The sequence below is a fragment of the Leptopilina boulardi genome, unplaced genomic scaffold (assembly GCF_019393585.1).
Source record: "Leptopilina boulardi isolate dan_hultmark-lab unplaced genomic scaffold, ZJU_Lbou_2.1 LbouV2_111, whole genome shotgun sequence".
NCBI lineage: Eukaryota > Metazoa > Arthropoda > Insecta > Hymenoptera > Figitidae > Leptopilina > Leptopilina boulardi.
In genome coordinates, this window is record NW_026137654.1 from 5150 (window position 1) to 22627 (window position 17478).

The 17478-nt window shown below is 25.5% G+C and overlaps 1 protein-coding gene across 1 annotated transcript; it reads left to right on the top strand.

Annotated features, from left to right (window-relative positions):
- Window positions 1-1501: 1501 nt before the first annotated feature.
- LOC127277755 (uncharacterized) lies at window positions 1502-15945 on the top strand. Its single transcript, XM_051299117.1, has 9 exons — window positions 1502-1548; window positions 6165-6234; window positions 6752-6933; window positions 9152-9244; window positions 9620-9785; window positions 10222-10351; window positions 13603-13732; window positions 13975-14161; window positions 15780-15945. The coding sequence occupies exons 2-9, from the start codon at window positions 6165-6167 to the stop codon at window positions 15902-15904; spliced, it is 1083 nt and encodes a 360-aa protein (XP_051155074.1). The 5' UTR covers window positions 1502-1548; the 3' UTR covers window positions 15905-15945.
- The last annotated feature ends 1533 nt before the right edge of the window (window positions 15946-17478 follow it).

The following is a 17478-nucleotide window of genomic DNA, read 5'->3' on the forward strand; positions in this document are numbered from 1 at the left end:
ATCAGATTTATCAAATATTGCTACTAAATTTCTTTCCGTGTAATAATCACCATACGCAAGAACTTTTCGAATGAGAATGTATTAGAAGCATAAGGGCACTGTCTTGCAAAATTGTTGATATTTCATTAACTAATTATTATAAAACATTGATAAATTGTTAGAAAATGTGAGGTTAGAAATGACATCACCGTTTGAATTTTTCAATAACTTCTAATTATTTTAACAAACAGTTGTTTTCGTTTTTCATCGACTTTACATACATGAAAATACTAAGAACATTTTGCAAAAAGTTGATGATAATTTGTTTAAAAATTTAATAAAATTTTTTTGTTTTGTTTTATTTTTTAAAATAAAAAGTTTTTTGGCTAAATTACTGCTTTATTTATTGCAATTCTTGTTAGAATGAACTCTACAGATTCCCATTTACCCTTTCCAAAATATTTTTTTTCATCATTTTCTATCGATTAATCACTTTTTTTATAGTGAATTGCTTTATAATGTGTACCTAATGTCAATCCAACAAGGGTAGCGTTACAGCATTTCGTAATTTCCAGAGTTTATCACTTTTAAATACATATATTTAACATTGTATATTGACACGTATTTATTCTTCCACTATACTATCAGTATAATTAAACTTATAAAATTAAATAGTTCCAGTGAGAAAGTTGGTTAATCTAATAAATATTAATTTTATCATTTCAGTTTAAGGGGGGAAACTTGTGTAAATTCATGTTTTTTCAAGATTTTTTTACAAAATAGTGGGAATGAGAAAATTTATCATATTTCAATAAGAATTGTTTCCAAAGATGGTAAATATTTTTAAATAAATAATGATTTTCGAAGAAATTCTATTTGAAATATAATAAATTTTATCAGTGGACAGATAAGTTTAAAAATCAATTTTGATAAAAAAAACAATAACCAAAAATGTGTTGTACTATTTAGATACTACTACTTAGATTCGTTATTTCCAATGAACCCAGGACATTTCGCCTAAAACACCTATAAAATATTAATTTTAAATCCCTAAACTATAAAAAAATACAAAAAAAAATTGATTTTTTTGACAGGTCACATTAGGATCCTCCCATTCGAATAAAATTTGTTAACATGAAAATTTGAACCAATGGTTTTAGAATTCTGTACCAAATATAAATTGAGTTTATTTAGTATTTTTGGAGAAATGTGTTCGAAAAATTAACCTTATAGCGATCACGTATCTTAACAATAATAATGCTATTAGTTTCATCTGTCTAAACACATTGAAATCAGTCGTAAAGCTTATATTCTATAATTTACAAAAATTTATCACAAAATCAATATTATGTACTATTCCGTTAATACAAAATGTAATTGAAATTTATAGATAAATAATGAATATTTAATTATTCAAGGAAATAATCTTATCACTGGAAAATAATAAAGAATTCATTCCCCCCCCCTCTCTCTATCTCTCTCTCCGTATATATACATAAGCAACGATGTCAAATACAATTAGTCAAAATTCAAAGTTTTAACAGTGAATTTCAACACTGCACAGAAAAGGTAAGATGTAATTTATTCTTTTACTTTAATTTTGATAAACTGTTTATAAAATTATAAATTTATTTACTGAACCCTTTTGTACACTGAGAAAAAAATACTATTGAATCAAATACTTCAATGCTATTGAATTTCCCGTTATTGATTCAACAACAATTTTATTGATTGAAAAGTATATTACATAAAATGAAAAAGCGAAATTATTTAAATCAAAAGTATGGTAATGTGAAATTAATGCCATTGTGTAAATTGATGCTATAGTTAATCTATTCATATCAACAGAATAATTTATTAATTCTTTGACAATTTTTATTTGAAGCATCTAAAAGGTAAATTTGAAGAAAATGTGTATAAGTTTGAATCATACGAAAAATTGTTTACTTCAAAGGAGCAAGCTATTGGAAACGAAAGCATATGCTTTTGTTTCAATGAATGGTGTTATTGCATTTGAGACATTGATACCCAACTTATTAAAACATTTTTAACATTTTTTATTGTCATCAAAATAATGACATGACTTATCATTTGAATTAACTAAACTTTTAATTTATTAATCGTGTACTTTTGTTGTAATAAATGGCGTCATTGCGGGCAATCTGTATAATAGATTTTTAAATGTAACTATAAAAAGATTTTTTTCCATTTTTCTAAAATTTTATTTATATATAATATAAAGTTTATAAATAAAAATTTATAAATTCATAAAAATTTTATTTTTTGATTAAGTTAAAAATTTTAAAAACCCATATAATATGTTTAGAATTATAAAAAAATTTATTTTACTATTTTATAATTTTTCGAAACATAAAATTTAAAAATATTTAATTATCAATTAAATTATATTAATATTAATAATAATATTCTTTTATCTACTTAATATGAAGAAATCTTGAGGACGATATTTGACTGTAAAGTAATCGTTGAACGCTATAAAGCTACTGTTTCATGTTGGACTTCGGTGGTACTAGTCAATCACGAAAGTTAAGCAACGTTGATCGCGGTTAGTACTTTGATGGGTGACCACTAAAGAATACACCGTCCGACAAAATTCAACTTTTTTTTCACACACGAAAAAATCAATGATTTTCAGGAACTAGGACCAAAAAAAAGATACCCGTGTCTGGCCGTTTTGCTAGATCAGGTCATTTTTTGCTTTTAGGGGTAAAAACAACCCTTAATTGAAAGGTGATAGGAAATCTTGTACAAATAAATAATTTTTTATGAAACCTGGTATCTTGGGGTTTTCCGGGTCGCTGATTACGAATCTGATGTCAGATTTTCAAAATTCAAAATGGCGGATCCAATATAGTGGTCGACATTTATAAATGTTATTATGTTATTATTATTATTATTGTTATTATTATTATGTTATTATCAGCGACCCCAAAAACCCCTAGACACCAAGTTTTATAAAAAATAATTAATATTTATAAATTTCGACCGCCATATTGGATCCGCCATTTTGAATTTTGAAAATCTGACATCAGATTCGTAATCAGCGACCCGGAAAACCCCGAGATACCAGGTTTCATAAAAAATTATTTATTTGTACAAGATATCCTATCACCTTTCAATTAAGGGTTGTTTTTACCCCTAAAAGCAAAAAATGACCTGATCTAGCAAAACGGCCAGACACGGGTATCTTTTTTTTGGTCCTAGTTTCTGAAAATCATTGATTTTTTCGTGTGTGAAAAATCGTGTCGGACGGTGATACCAAGTTTTTTCAGGCTTCAAAAAAAAAATATATTTGTGTGTTAGTGTGTGTGTATGAAAGGGTAAATTCTTTCGATTTAAATATATATAGATGTGTTGTATATGTGAGAGTGCGAAATAAAAAAATTAAATATATAGAAGTGTGAACATGAGAACTAATTATAATATATAAAAAATTTGTAAGCTTAGATTAGTTTTTTTGATTTATCGTTGTTTTCATTTAACCTCATAAGAGGATTGAGTTTACAGTATATGCTATAGATTCTATAGCATATGCTTTTAAATTTAAAAACTTTTTTCATTGACTCAAAAGCATATTCTATAGATTCGAAAGCATGTACTTTTGAATTTAAAAACTTATTTCTTTGATTCAAAAGAATATTCTGTTGACTCAATAAAAATACCTTTACATTAACATAGTTTTCTGTCAATTTAAGAAATATGCTTATGTTTCAATGACAGTCACACTATCGAATCATTAAAATCGGTGCTTTCAAAACAATGACGTATACGTTAGGCAGCCCGGTATGACACTATTCATAGAATCAAATCCATATGTCATTGATTCAACAGCATTTTTTTCTCAGTGTACTTTAATAAACTATGTTAAAATTTTAGAAAGATTTACTGTCAACCGGGGTAATTATACCATCCCGCAACTGCAAAAAGAAGTATCTTATTATAAGACACATTGGAAGCAAGTTACCAAAAGTATCTTCCTATCTATCTTATATCATAAGAAACTATAATGCATTTTAAGATGTTTTTGATAACTTAGAAGCAAGTTGTGAAAAAACATCTTAAAAAGGCGACCAAAACATCTTAAAATAAGATACTTCTTTTTGCAGTGCGGGGGCTATTATATCCATTGACACTTTTTAGTGAATACAATAGGGTCATTCCATTTTATTTCACCTATAGTCGTTGCAGCCTATTTTTAGAAAAATTTGATATTTCGTATTAATGACTTTGAATATCCGTACAATTCATTTTTGACAATTATTTTATTAAATTTTTTTTTATTTACGTTAAAATTTAGTTTTTAAGTTGTGTTGCACGGAAAATAGGTTAGTTTGACAGCTTTGGAAATTTTATAAAAAAGGACAGAAATAATTCAGTTAGTAAATTTTTTTTCATTAATATTTGTTTAAAATAGTCTAATTTACCAATGTTAATTGATAATTGTGTAACAAAAGCCAAAATACTACGTGAAAAGTAATATTTAAACTTACCTTTAAAATGTCAAAATTTGTCACATTTTAATTATATTTTAAAAGAAAGTTTATAAATATTATAAAATTTATTACTACCTAACAATAAGTACTTTCCATGTACTTTCACATGATATGTTGGCTTTTTATTTTTATAATATAGAAATATGTGAAATTTTACCTTGAATATTGAAATTTTCAGGATTTTATCAGATTTTGAACACTTATCTTCGCAGGCGATTAATGAAAAAATCCCATTTTGGTTTTAAATGTTAAGTTAAATCTTCTTTATTCATCTTATCAAAATTTGATGATGGAGAACGAGCTACTTTTTATTTTTATTCACTTTAAAAAATCCACCTTAAAATACGAATTTAAAGGTTAAAAAACAAGTAATTTTATAAAACTGAAGTTGGTTTTCTCAATATGGATTTATTTGTATGAACTTTATTTATAAAATTACTTGTTTTTTAACCTTTAAATTCGTATTTTAAGGTGGATTTTTTAAAGTGAATAAAAATAAAAAGTAGCTCGTTCTCTATCACCAAATTTTGATAAGATGAATAAAGAAGATTTAACTTAAATTTTAAAACCGAAATGGGATTTTTTCATTAATCGCCTGCGAAGATAAGTGTTCAAAATCTGATAAAATCCTGAAAAGTTCAATATTCAAGGTAAAATTTCACATATTTCTATATTATAAAAATAAAAAGCCAACATATCATGTGAAAGTACATGGAAAGTACTCATTGTTAGGTAGTAATAAATTTTATAATATTTATAAACTTTCTTGGAAAATATAAATAAAATGTGACAAATTTTGACATTTTACAGGTAAGTTTGAATATTAATTTTCAAGTAGTATTTTGGCTTTTTTAACACAATTATCAATTAACATTGGTAAATTAGACTATTTTAAACAAATATTAATGAAAAAAAATTTACTAACTGAATTATTTCTGTTCTTATTTATAAAATTTCCAAAGCTGTCAAACTAACCTATTTTCCGTTCAACTCAACTTAAAAAATAAATTTCAACGTAAATAAAAAAAAATTTCATAAAATAATTGTCAAAAATGAATTGTACGGATATTAAAAGTCATTAATACAAAATACCAAATTTTTCTGAAAATAGACCGCAACGACTATAGGTGAAATGAAATGGAATGACCCAATAATTTTTATTTTAGAATATTTTATACAATACGTGTATAAAGTCTCACTTTTGAGGCATTTCACAGCAAACGATGATGTAAACTCTACGGTGCATTTGCAAATCATTTTTAGTACTTTTATAAAACGCTAGTCTCTTTATTTCAATTTTATAACACACTAGTTTCTTTTTCATATAATTATTTGACTTCCGTAGTTATACAGTGCATCTGAGAGATTGTGTTTTCCTTGTCGCAAAAGTACTACAAATATGCCCCATGGTATAAATATTATTTTATTATTTTTGGATTAAAAATACATGCAAATAGTGTATTATAGTTTCACATAATTAAAAATGAAGGTTCATTCAAGAGAAAACTATCACTAAACATAACCTACAATTTTTTGCCTCTAAGATACCTCTAAGATATCTTCTCTTTGTGCGTCAAATATTATTTATATACATGCACAATATGTGAAAAACCAAAGTATTTTTTATTAAAATTTTAATTTATTTAATAATTAAAAATTTTACTTTTGCAGATGTATTATTTCATTCTATTATTCGGCATTCTTTTTGTGTCCTTGACTCAATCGTTTAATGTCGATGATGGTAATTATTTGAGTTTAAATAATTTTATTTTATCTTTGAATATAAAAAAATATTATATATATATGGGTGATTTTCCGCGTAGCGTAAAATTTAGTTATTGTTATTTTTAAAATTTGTTTTTATAATTTAACGAAAATTAAATTATAATCTTCAGAGTTAGTGCGCTCAAGAATTCATAATTATATTGCACAAACAAAAGAACACAAATTATATAGCACATTGAGTTAACACTTCATTGCATTGGAGTTTGAATTAATACTTTATCATCGGGGGGCGTCGATGTGCAACTTATTTCTTAAAAAAAACGAGGAACATTAAATTGTGCTCTACGCAGAGAAACACCCATATATGTATATATTTGAGAAAAATATAAGCATACCTAAATATAATATAATTGAAAAAAATAATTAAATTTCTAAATAGAGTCATGTCATTTGTTTTTAAAAACTCATTATTGCTATTTTTTCTGCATTATATTAACATATTAAAATTTCAATTGAACTATCTCAATTATCAGACTATGAGGTGGTGCCAATTCGTTACAAAAGACAAGCGAACAACGGATTAATAATTCAAATGCAGAGAAAACGTCAACGGCTTCAATTTTATTTGTATTCTACTGAAGGTTTATTAGCAGGAACAAAAACGAAAATTTATACTGCCGAGAATGCAAAGAACGGAGTACATTTTACACTAATAGTACGTATTATATATATATATATATATATATATATATATATATATCCAGATAACACACATACTAGTACGGTAGTAGTATAATACTAGTACGGCGTACTCACAGAAAAAACTTGGATTCATTTTTGTTGCAACTCATTTTCTTTTGGGTATCGAAATGAGTATGGGACAAACTTTATGTTATTCAAAATGATACTGGCTGGAACTTCAGATTTCTAAGTTGGCATCATAAGCAGAGTAATTTTGTATTTCAATTATTGTTTCTAATATTTCAACAACACCAGAAAGATTATTTTGACCAGTACGAATATTTAGAAGTTTTTAAATAAAAATTATTTATTATTATTTACGTAGATAATAATTAATTTCATAAGTTTTTAAATTTACCGCTATTATTTAAGTTGGCAGTACCGTTCCTGTTGTCAAAACACATGTTTTCATTTTTCTAACCTAAAAACATATTTCCTTTATTATTTTATTACGCGATTACAACCAATTTTTAATCAAATATATTAAGTCTAGCGTGTTATTTACTTCTTTGTAATTATTATATTTCATGTATTTGTGCAAAATTATTCTTTATTTCACAATATTTTTCCATTTTTCTTCTTCTCAAAATGAAACTTACCTGTTTCATTTTGATACTTTTACCTTAGAACTCGAAATGAGACAACCAGTTTCATTTTTGATGCGTATCAAATCGAGTATAAATTTTGTACTCAATTTGAGATCAGGTTTTTTCTGTGGCTCTGCCGTCCAAAGTGAAAAGCTACGTTCGTGCTGTATATTTCAAATGCACGGACGTATAATTTTACTTTGGACGGCAGTACTGGTACTGTACCAGCCGTGTACCTTCGCACGGTAGCAGGTACTGTACTAGTACGGCGTACCGGTATGCAATATCGGTAGAATACGAGTACTATACACGGAGAGAAAAATCATACTATATTCACATGAGCCACTGTTGCTTTTTTCACATAATACTATTTCATGTAAAAATCGTTTATCACGCACGATATTTTTTCATGAAATTTTGTGTTTATTACATGAATAAACGTTGTGTGAAATTAGAAAGACATGTATGGGTGATTCTCCGCGTAGCACACGATTTGGTGTCTGAAACTTTAAAAAAATTTTTTTTATCGAAATGTATTTATTTTAATATTTATTAAATAGTATTTTAATTATTTTCATTTATTATTGAAAAGAAAATCTGTGGGAGAACTGAAATAATAATAATAATTCATTTTTAGTTATTTATTTTTATTCAATAATGTTTTTTTTTATTTATATGATATATGTCTTTGCATATATTATATAAATATGTAACTTGTATTCTCACTTATCTTAAAATATCCGCTGTTTTATATTATTTTAATTACTTAACTTTATCAATTATATTAATTGATTATTTATTTACATTTAAACATTATTTCAAAAGAATTTTAAACTTGATGTTTAAATTTGCTTTGATGTTAAGAAAAACATATTATCACATCCTAACCTATAAATATGTTATATGTATAAGAAAAACTATAACGAAATAACATACAATTGAATTTAAAAATATATCAATATGATCAAGACCGAATTTATGAATTTTTCTCAATATAAATGTATAAAAAAGATTATAAAAGAAAAGATTTTTATGTTTTTCAATGAAATAACACCATGGCACAAAGCGGCATGTCAAAGTAAAAGAATATAAATTATAAATTTAATCTCGAATATTTAAGATAAGTACAAAAGCACAAGTTACAAACGTTAAAACTCTATTGCTGCATCATAAACCACTTTTTTCACCAACATTTATTGCACCGTTTTCAGTGACGCGTTCATATTTGACAATATTTGACAACTGTCAAAAAAGTGAGGTTGGGTTGGCATTATCAGCAAAGATTCCCAGTACGACGTACCAGTATTATACTTGTATCGTACGAGTATGTTGTGCTTCTTATTTCAGAAGTACAACGTACTGGTATTGTACTAGTACTATACTTTTATCGAGCAATCATATTTTATAACTCTAACAGTACGACATACTTTTACTGTACTAGTACCGTACTGGTACGACATATATAATTATTTTGTACTGGTATAAAACCAGTATAATACTGGTACTCCGTACTCGTAAATAACGATTAGTACGCTTGGTTATCTGGGTCTATATATATATAGACATTCGAAAACTAGGATATCAATAATCGCAATATGATTTCAGCCGATGAATCAATTAAATTTACAATTTTATCAAGATCGACGTAGTCAGTCATCAGTTACACAGAGTGTCGATAAAAATGGCAAAACCAAATTTGTAAGTATATACTCACACTCCTCCTGAACAAGTTTTCTCTATCACAGAAAATTAAAAGGCATTAAAATAAGCTGCAAGGCTTCTTATTTTAATCCATTTTGGTATTAAAATTAGCAAAATTGGATTAAAATAAGAAACGTTGCAGCTTATTTTAATGCCTTTTAATTTTCTGTTATTCTAAAACAACAAAGAGATTACAAAAATTTTCGTTTCTAGTAAAAATGCAAGGATTAAAAAATATAAGGCTTTTAACTTAAGATTAAACAGTATATCTAAAAAAGAAATTAAGAATAAACTTTTTTTATTGTTTAATAAATATATATACATAAACATAAATTTTTCTCTTATCTAGGAAAAAAAATTTTCCTTTTTCAGACTGGACACATCAATAACAACATAATTTTACGTCCCATGCCCAATCATATTCGCCAACGTCGCGATCTGTTGAATAGAAATTCATCATTTTTTGAAACTGATGCTGAAGGTTTCATAAATACTGATGATCATATAATTTATGAAAAATCTTTTAATGATTCTAGCCGTAAGTATTTTCTTTATATAAAACAATTGATTTAAGGGTATGTGGGCAAAGAACGTTTTTTTGTGATTTCAAACTTTCTCTGAAATGAAAAATGAATTCGGCTTAAAATTTTGAAGAAGTGATTTTGTTTGGTACAAAGAATCTCGTTGTTCTACTCATTTACCATAACTTAACGCAAAAATAATAAAAATAAAGCAGTACGAGATTCCTTGTACCCTAATCTATCATCCCTCAAAATTGTAGGCAAAAATCTTTTTTCATTTTAGAGTAAGATGTATACTACCAAAACACATTTTCCCATACTAGGTCACGTGGGAGGTACCTACGTACGCTTAAAGACGTATATTTTTAATTTGAATATTAATATGTAATATCCTAAAAATTCGTGGATAGTATTATTCTTATTATTATTTACAATATTTATTTTTTTTTTTAGCACATTCTTCTCCTAACGTGTTCGATGATAAATTTATGAAAATTAAGAGTGTGAACCGAAGGGATGTATCAAAAACACCAAATATAGTCTATCCAGAAATTTTGGTTTATGTTGACGAAATACTTTTCAAGTAAGTACTATTTATTTTCTTCTTTATCCCTTAAAGTACACAATTTAAAAAATTATATATACATAGATGATTTTTATACCAAAAGATACTTTAAAAGTTTATGTTTTTATCAAATTCAGTCAGTTTTTCAATAATCTTAACTCATAATATAAATTTTTTGACCACTTTTCTTGTAAAATGGGTCAGAATTTCTCATACGGATCACCTAAAATTCAGAAATTTTTTTTTTAGTCTCATTTTTTTCTCAACGGTTTCTTACACAAAATTGTGTGGGGGAATTCAAAAAAAAATTTAATTTTCTGTAGGACGTCAAGAACACTATTTTTTAATAACATTTTATAAATAAATAATATAAAAATCTATTAAATATGAAATTTATTCAAAATAAAAATTATATTTAGAAACTACATTTTAAGACGAGAAAATATTTGTGAAAAAATTAATTTTTTATTAAAAATATTGCAAAAAATAATGAATTATTTTAATAAAAATATTGTTGAAAATAATTAATTTCTGATTTAAACCAATATTATTGATTACAACTAGCTAAAAGAAACGCGCGTGGTATCTATAATTTTTTATAAAAAATTAAAAATTTATTTTTATTTGACGGACAGTTATTAGAATTTTGATCTCACAAAAATAATAATATTATTTTTGTAATGATTACTGTATTACTATTTCAACCTTATGCTGTTATAATAATGTAATACCTATTATTGCACAGTAAATATGACCTTTAAATTTTGTACTCAAATAAAGATTATATGCTACGATCATCGAATTGTCAGCAATACATTTAATTGACCCATCTCAGGATCCATGCAGGGTGAAGTCCTATTTTGTTTACTACAAGGCCCATATGAACTTAAAATTGCTTTACAATGTTAGAAAGTTCTGGATTCTTTATTTCGTCTGTGATTTCAGCACATATCATTTTATTTAAAGTTTCTGAATCGCAAATTTGTGTACGTAAACATATAGTTAAACGCACATGTGGCAATCCACGCTTTTTTCTTCTCTATGAAAGACGATACATATAAAATTGTAAATGAATAAAATTACGATTTATGAAAAGACAATTCCAATGATTCTCTACAAATCGAAATCCTAATATTAGACATTATAACTGCCGGAAAATGATTTAATTAATTGTTTTTAAAAAATGATATCAAATGCTTGCTCATTATATTATTATCAGTTTCATAAATTAATCTTTTAATTTACAGCAAATGCTATTTCATATACTTCACACTTAACTGTATCAATCGGCTGTTGATCAACACCTACAAAAAATTCTGTTGGTTTAAAAGGGAAAAATCTAATTAAATATTCTATTTGATGAATATTCAAACACCCTGCATTAAGGCTTTAAAAAATAGTCTTAATAAATAATAAATAGCCTTAAAAAAATATTACTCCATCGTAATAAACACAAATCCAATGACCAGAATTGTTATTACCGCTAAAAACTATTTGAATATGTTTATCTCTTTCTCCAATTGGAATAATTAAATCAAGCATTTGTAAATACAAAGTACTTTGCATAATGAAAAAAGAATTTGAATCATTTTTTAATAATTCTTGAAATTTATACATATGCATATCATTTAACATTTCATTTACATTTTCAATATTCTTAAAATCTTTATTACTTAAAATAAAATACTCTTTTATGTTCGACATGGTATCCTTCTTGAATTTTTAAACTGTCGATAAAGTTAATTTTCAAAAGTAATCGTTTATTTTAGTTTCTTGCTTTCAAAAAATTTACTTACATGTGTTTCACCTATAAAATATTTCATTAACTATAATTCAGCTAACTAATGCAACAATGATAGTCTTTTATGTACGTGAATTAGCGTTGTTTAATCTTTTTCCACATTACATCATTTTCGATAATGATTATTATTTAACTTATTTTCCTCTGCACTTTTTATTATTATTCAAATCAATATTCGACTCACAAACTATTATTTAACCCATAAAACAACTTCAACCCTTAAAACAATATTCAACCCTCTTTCTTTCTATTTAAATACTTTTCCAAAAGCCAGCATCCACTATTATCAGTCAATTTTTTTTCAATATCGAAATATATTCAAAACCAATGTTATCCAATATCATATTTTATTATCCTCAAAATCTAAATATCTTTAATACCAATCTTATCCAATACCAAAAAATTTTTCCAAAAACCAACTTCCACTATATTCAAATTCCTCTTCAGGTAGAAACCTTCGAAAACCCTAATTATCAAAGTAAAGATATATATGTATATATAATCTAATAATAATGAGAAAATTCAAGTACTAAGAAAATGTGAATGAATGAAGGAATGAATACAAAGATTATTATTCTATAATAATATTACTTTTTTTGATAACATAATACATCTTTTTCACCAATATTTCCGTTTAGCAAGTAAGAGTTTTGCTTTTTATAAAAACGATTCAGAAAAAATTTAAAGAAAGAAAATAGATGAGTGCTGCCATCTACCTTCTAAAAAGCTCGGCTATATTGATTTTATCGACAAATTTTTTCTCATGCATTTTAGGTTATGTTTATAAGCTGTCACTTTTTAATTATCGAATTGCACATTGTCATTGATTTTCTGTTATTTTCATTTTCAAATTAAATAGTGAAATGGTCTCCCCAATTGTACTATTACCAAAATATCTGAAAAAAATTCGTTTAATTTTTATTCGATTCAATTCGGCCATGATTGATATAAATTGATTAAATTTTTGCATCAAAAAATGAGACCGTTTCGTGTATCATTTCTAAAAATGATACAGAAAACGATCTCTTTTTGATATAACTTATGTGCATCAAAATGATGCAAAGATTTGATGCAATTTCTGGTCTCTATTTGATACTTTTGGGAAAACTGTGTTAATGATTCAGTATTTTTTTTCTTTTTAACCGGACGTGCTAGAAACTTCTATATATAGGCTTAAATTAAACCTTAAATCATACACTTTAAAACCCATATACGCAAGATAAAAAAAATTTGAATTTTGAAAAAATGGGGGTAGAGCCCTACATAGAAATTTCTAGCACGTCGGGTTAAGAAAAAAATACTGAAAACCCTCAAAAGCACGGTTTATACTCAAAATCCTGACGTGATACACAATTTTGTAACTCGGAATCGTGTTTAGCATACAAAAATACACTTGAAACCACTCCGAAATCTAAAAAAATTCTTGTGTAATTACTTATATTTATTAATCTATTTTTTGTAATTGCAGAAAATTTAATTATAATGTGCAGAAAGCGGTTGAATATACATTAAGTTACTGGAATGGAGTTGATTTAAGATACAGACAATTTCAAAATCCAAAGATTCGCCTCTATGTTACCGGAATAGTATTAATTAAGGTAGGTTGTATATATTTGGAAAAAAATTTATTTGAATCATATAGTCAATTACGATCGTAAATAATCAATATTCATTTTCATCAAATATTAATATATTTGTGTCAATTAAATGATATTTGTGTTAAATAAAAAAAAATATTGTTTTGAATAAAATTTAATTGATTCAAATAAAAAAAGAATTTTTTTCAGTAATTATAATGAAAAATTTCCTAAAATTTATTGAAAAAATTTGTATGTTAAAGAATGCACTACCATTTACTACGCCAGCTTTATGTAACAACGGAATGTATGAGGCAGAATTAATTTTAGACAAATTTGGTAAATTTTTATATCACGACAATATCATTCAACGAATCAAGGATTATGATATATCCATGTATATGACTGGAAGAAAAATTTATTCAAAGAGGGAACATAGAGATACTAAAGGTATACTAGGGATGAGTAATTTAACCACGAAGTATTGTTAGGTTTTTTCAAAATTGTCGAAGAGGGAGGGGATTGAATTTTTTTTGGAAAAATTTAAACTTGTAGGTAACTTTTAAACAGAAAGAAAATTAAAAATTTGTCCTATATGTTTTCGAAAGGTTTTTTACTGCTCTTTCAAATGGTGCAAAAAAATTTTCAAAAAATTCAAATTTTGACCCTTTTTCTTGAAAATTAAACACTTTTTCGAATTTTTTTTTAAGTTCGGTCCTTTTAATTTTTTTTTTTTTTGAAAGCAAAAAAAAAATTTTGGCAGGTATGTTTTTTGAAGGTTTTTTCATGCTCTTTCCAATGTTGAATTTCGTTTTTAAAAATTTTTGAATTTTGACCTTGATTTTCTCTAATTAAATATAAATTTGCTATTTTCACTAAAACCGATGGGATTTTTTTTAAAATAAATAATTGCAAACGAAAGCTGAGGTTTTTTTTTAAAAAAAATTTAACTATGACATTTTAAATTTAGTAAATATATTTTTTTCGCCATTGACATGAATAAGTGTCTTTTTTGTGCCTGTTTTGGGCAGATAAGTTGAACTTTTTAAGGCAGTTTGGGCCAACTGCCTAAAAAAGACTTTTTTAGGCAGTTGTTAATTTTTGCGTAATTTTTGTTTTGTTTTAATTTTATTTATCAATTTTTATTATTTTATTTTATATATATTATATTATATTATATATCATATATTATATATTATATATCACTTTTTCATAACAATGGCGAAAAAAATAGCGTATATCTGCAATTGCATCTCCGATTTTTTTGAGATTTTTTTTTTTTTAGTACTAATTGAGACTAGCTTCCATGAATTTTTTCAAATTTTTTCACCAAGCCGTTTTCGAGTTATGGAATTTTGAAAATTGAAGAATTTTCATGTTTTTTAATTTTGAATGCTCACAACTTCCTGAAAAATGCATCAATTTTTAAAATCTTTTTTTTTAAATGTGTGTTTTTAAACGTACTTTTCAAAAAAAAAATCGAAAAATTTTTTTTAAACTATATTACTATCAAATTTTTGAGTTTTAATGATAAAAAGTCATTTTTATCACTTGACGTACTGATCGATTTTTATAAAAAAATTTTCAAAAAAACTACTTCTTTTTAGGAAACTTTTAAGCCTAGCCCGATAATAGGCAAACAATTTTTACAAAATTTTTGAAAAAAAATCAATCAGTATGTCAAATGAGAAAAATGACTTTTTATCATTAAAACTCAAAAAATTGATAGTAATATAGTTTAAAAAAAATTTTTCGATTTTTTTTTTAAAAGTACGTTTAAAAACACACATTTTAAAAAAAAGGATTTTTAAAATTGATGCATTTTTCAGGAAGTTGTGAGCATTCAAAAATTAAAAAACATGAAAATTCTTCAATTTTCAAAATTCCATAACTCGAAAACGGCTTGGTGAAAAAATTTGAAAAAATTCATGGAAGCTAGTCTCAATTAGTACTAAAAGAAAAAAAATCTCAAAAAAATCGGAGATGCAATTGCAGATGAACTTACACTTTGGCGTGGAATACATCATATATATATATAAATAAATAACTATATAACGTTTTATTACAGGTGTGTCAAATTTAGCAAAACCATGTTATGAGAGGCTTGAAAAATACTATTCTGCTGCAGTAATTTTCGATGATAATAGTTATAAATCCATTATATCTAGTTCTCACGAATTAGGTCACATGTAAGAACCACATATTTTTTTTCATTTATTTTACCGATGATGATTTGACATTTGAAAAATTAATATAGGAGTCTGTATTTATTATACAGACGCAGAATTTTGAGCGTGGCGCAATGTCTTTTTTAATTAAATTAAATACATTTTATAAGATTTTTATTTAGTATTTATTTTGTACTTAAACGCGTACTGAAAAAAGAAATTTTTTTTATTCAAATACTTGATTACTTGACTATTATCAAATAAATATTTACTTTAACAAAATAATTTTTATTTGAAATAAATAAATTGTATTTGAAACATTCATTTTTGTATTTGAAACAAATATCATTTAATTGACAAAAATAATTATTATTTGATACAAATAACTATATATATATATATATATATATGTGCCATTCCAGGAGTTTTTTAGCACTTTTCGGAGTAACCTTTCCAAATTAAATGAAACATTTTTTTAATAATATTTATTAATATAAAGGTCCAAAAAAATCACTTTTTAAGTAAAAACAATTGTTTATTTAAAAAATACAACAATAAATAATGCAAAAAATTCACTTTTTTCCTGCAATTCCAAATAAATTGGTTCAAAGATAAAAATTTTCCTTATTTTTCAAGCTTTAATACCGCACAAGAAACATAGAGTCCGAGAAAATATTCAACTCACAATTTTTTAAACAATGTTTGTTTACTTTTTTGTATTTTATTTACTGTGAAACGTCTGCTAAAGCTGCGCGCGACGTTTGGAAGTTGTCGCTTTTCTTATTGAGCAGAAGCTCATTATACTAGCGTAGTAGAAAGCATGTTGTGCGATAAGTGAGGTTATGTTGTCATTAAACGAAACGTAAAAATTTCTGGTTATCACATTGAATGGTTTTTAATTATCTACTTTGTAGTAAAAAATCATAAAAAACATTTTTGAAGGATGAAAAACCTCACTTTTCACACAACATGTTTTTTACTACGCTAGTGTAATGAGCTTCTGCTCAATAAGGAAAGCGACAACTTCCAAACGTCGCGCGCAGCTTTAGCAGACGTTTCACAGTAAATAAAATACAAAAAAGTAAACAAACATTGTTTAAAAAATTGTGAGTTGAATATTTTCTCGGACTCTATGTTTCTTGTGCGGTATTAAAGCTTGAAAAATAAGGAAAATTTTGATCTTTAAACCAATTTATTTGGAGTTGCAGGAAAAAAGTGAATTTTTTGCATTATTTATTGTTGTATTTTTTAAATAAACAATTGTTTTTACTTAAAAAGTGATTTTTTTGGACCTTTATATTAATAAATATTATTAAAAAAATGTTTCATTTAATTTGGAAAGGTTACTCCGAAAAGTGCTAAAAAACTCCTGGAATGGCACATATATGTGACTAATAATCAAGTATATTAATAATACAATAATAATACAATAATAATACATATATTAATTCTTTAAAATAAGAAACCTAACTCCTCAATATGAGAAAACTCTTTGAGGTTAATATTAAAATAATATAAAAATAATTAAAAATTCTTTTTTCAAACGTAAGCACAGCTTTTTCTAAATTTTTAATATAATCATAAACAAATTACTGATTT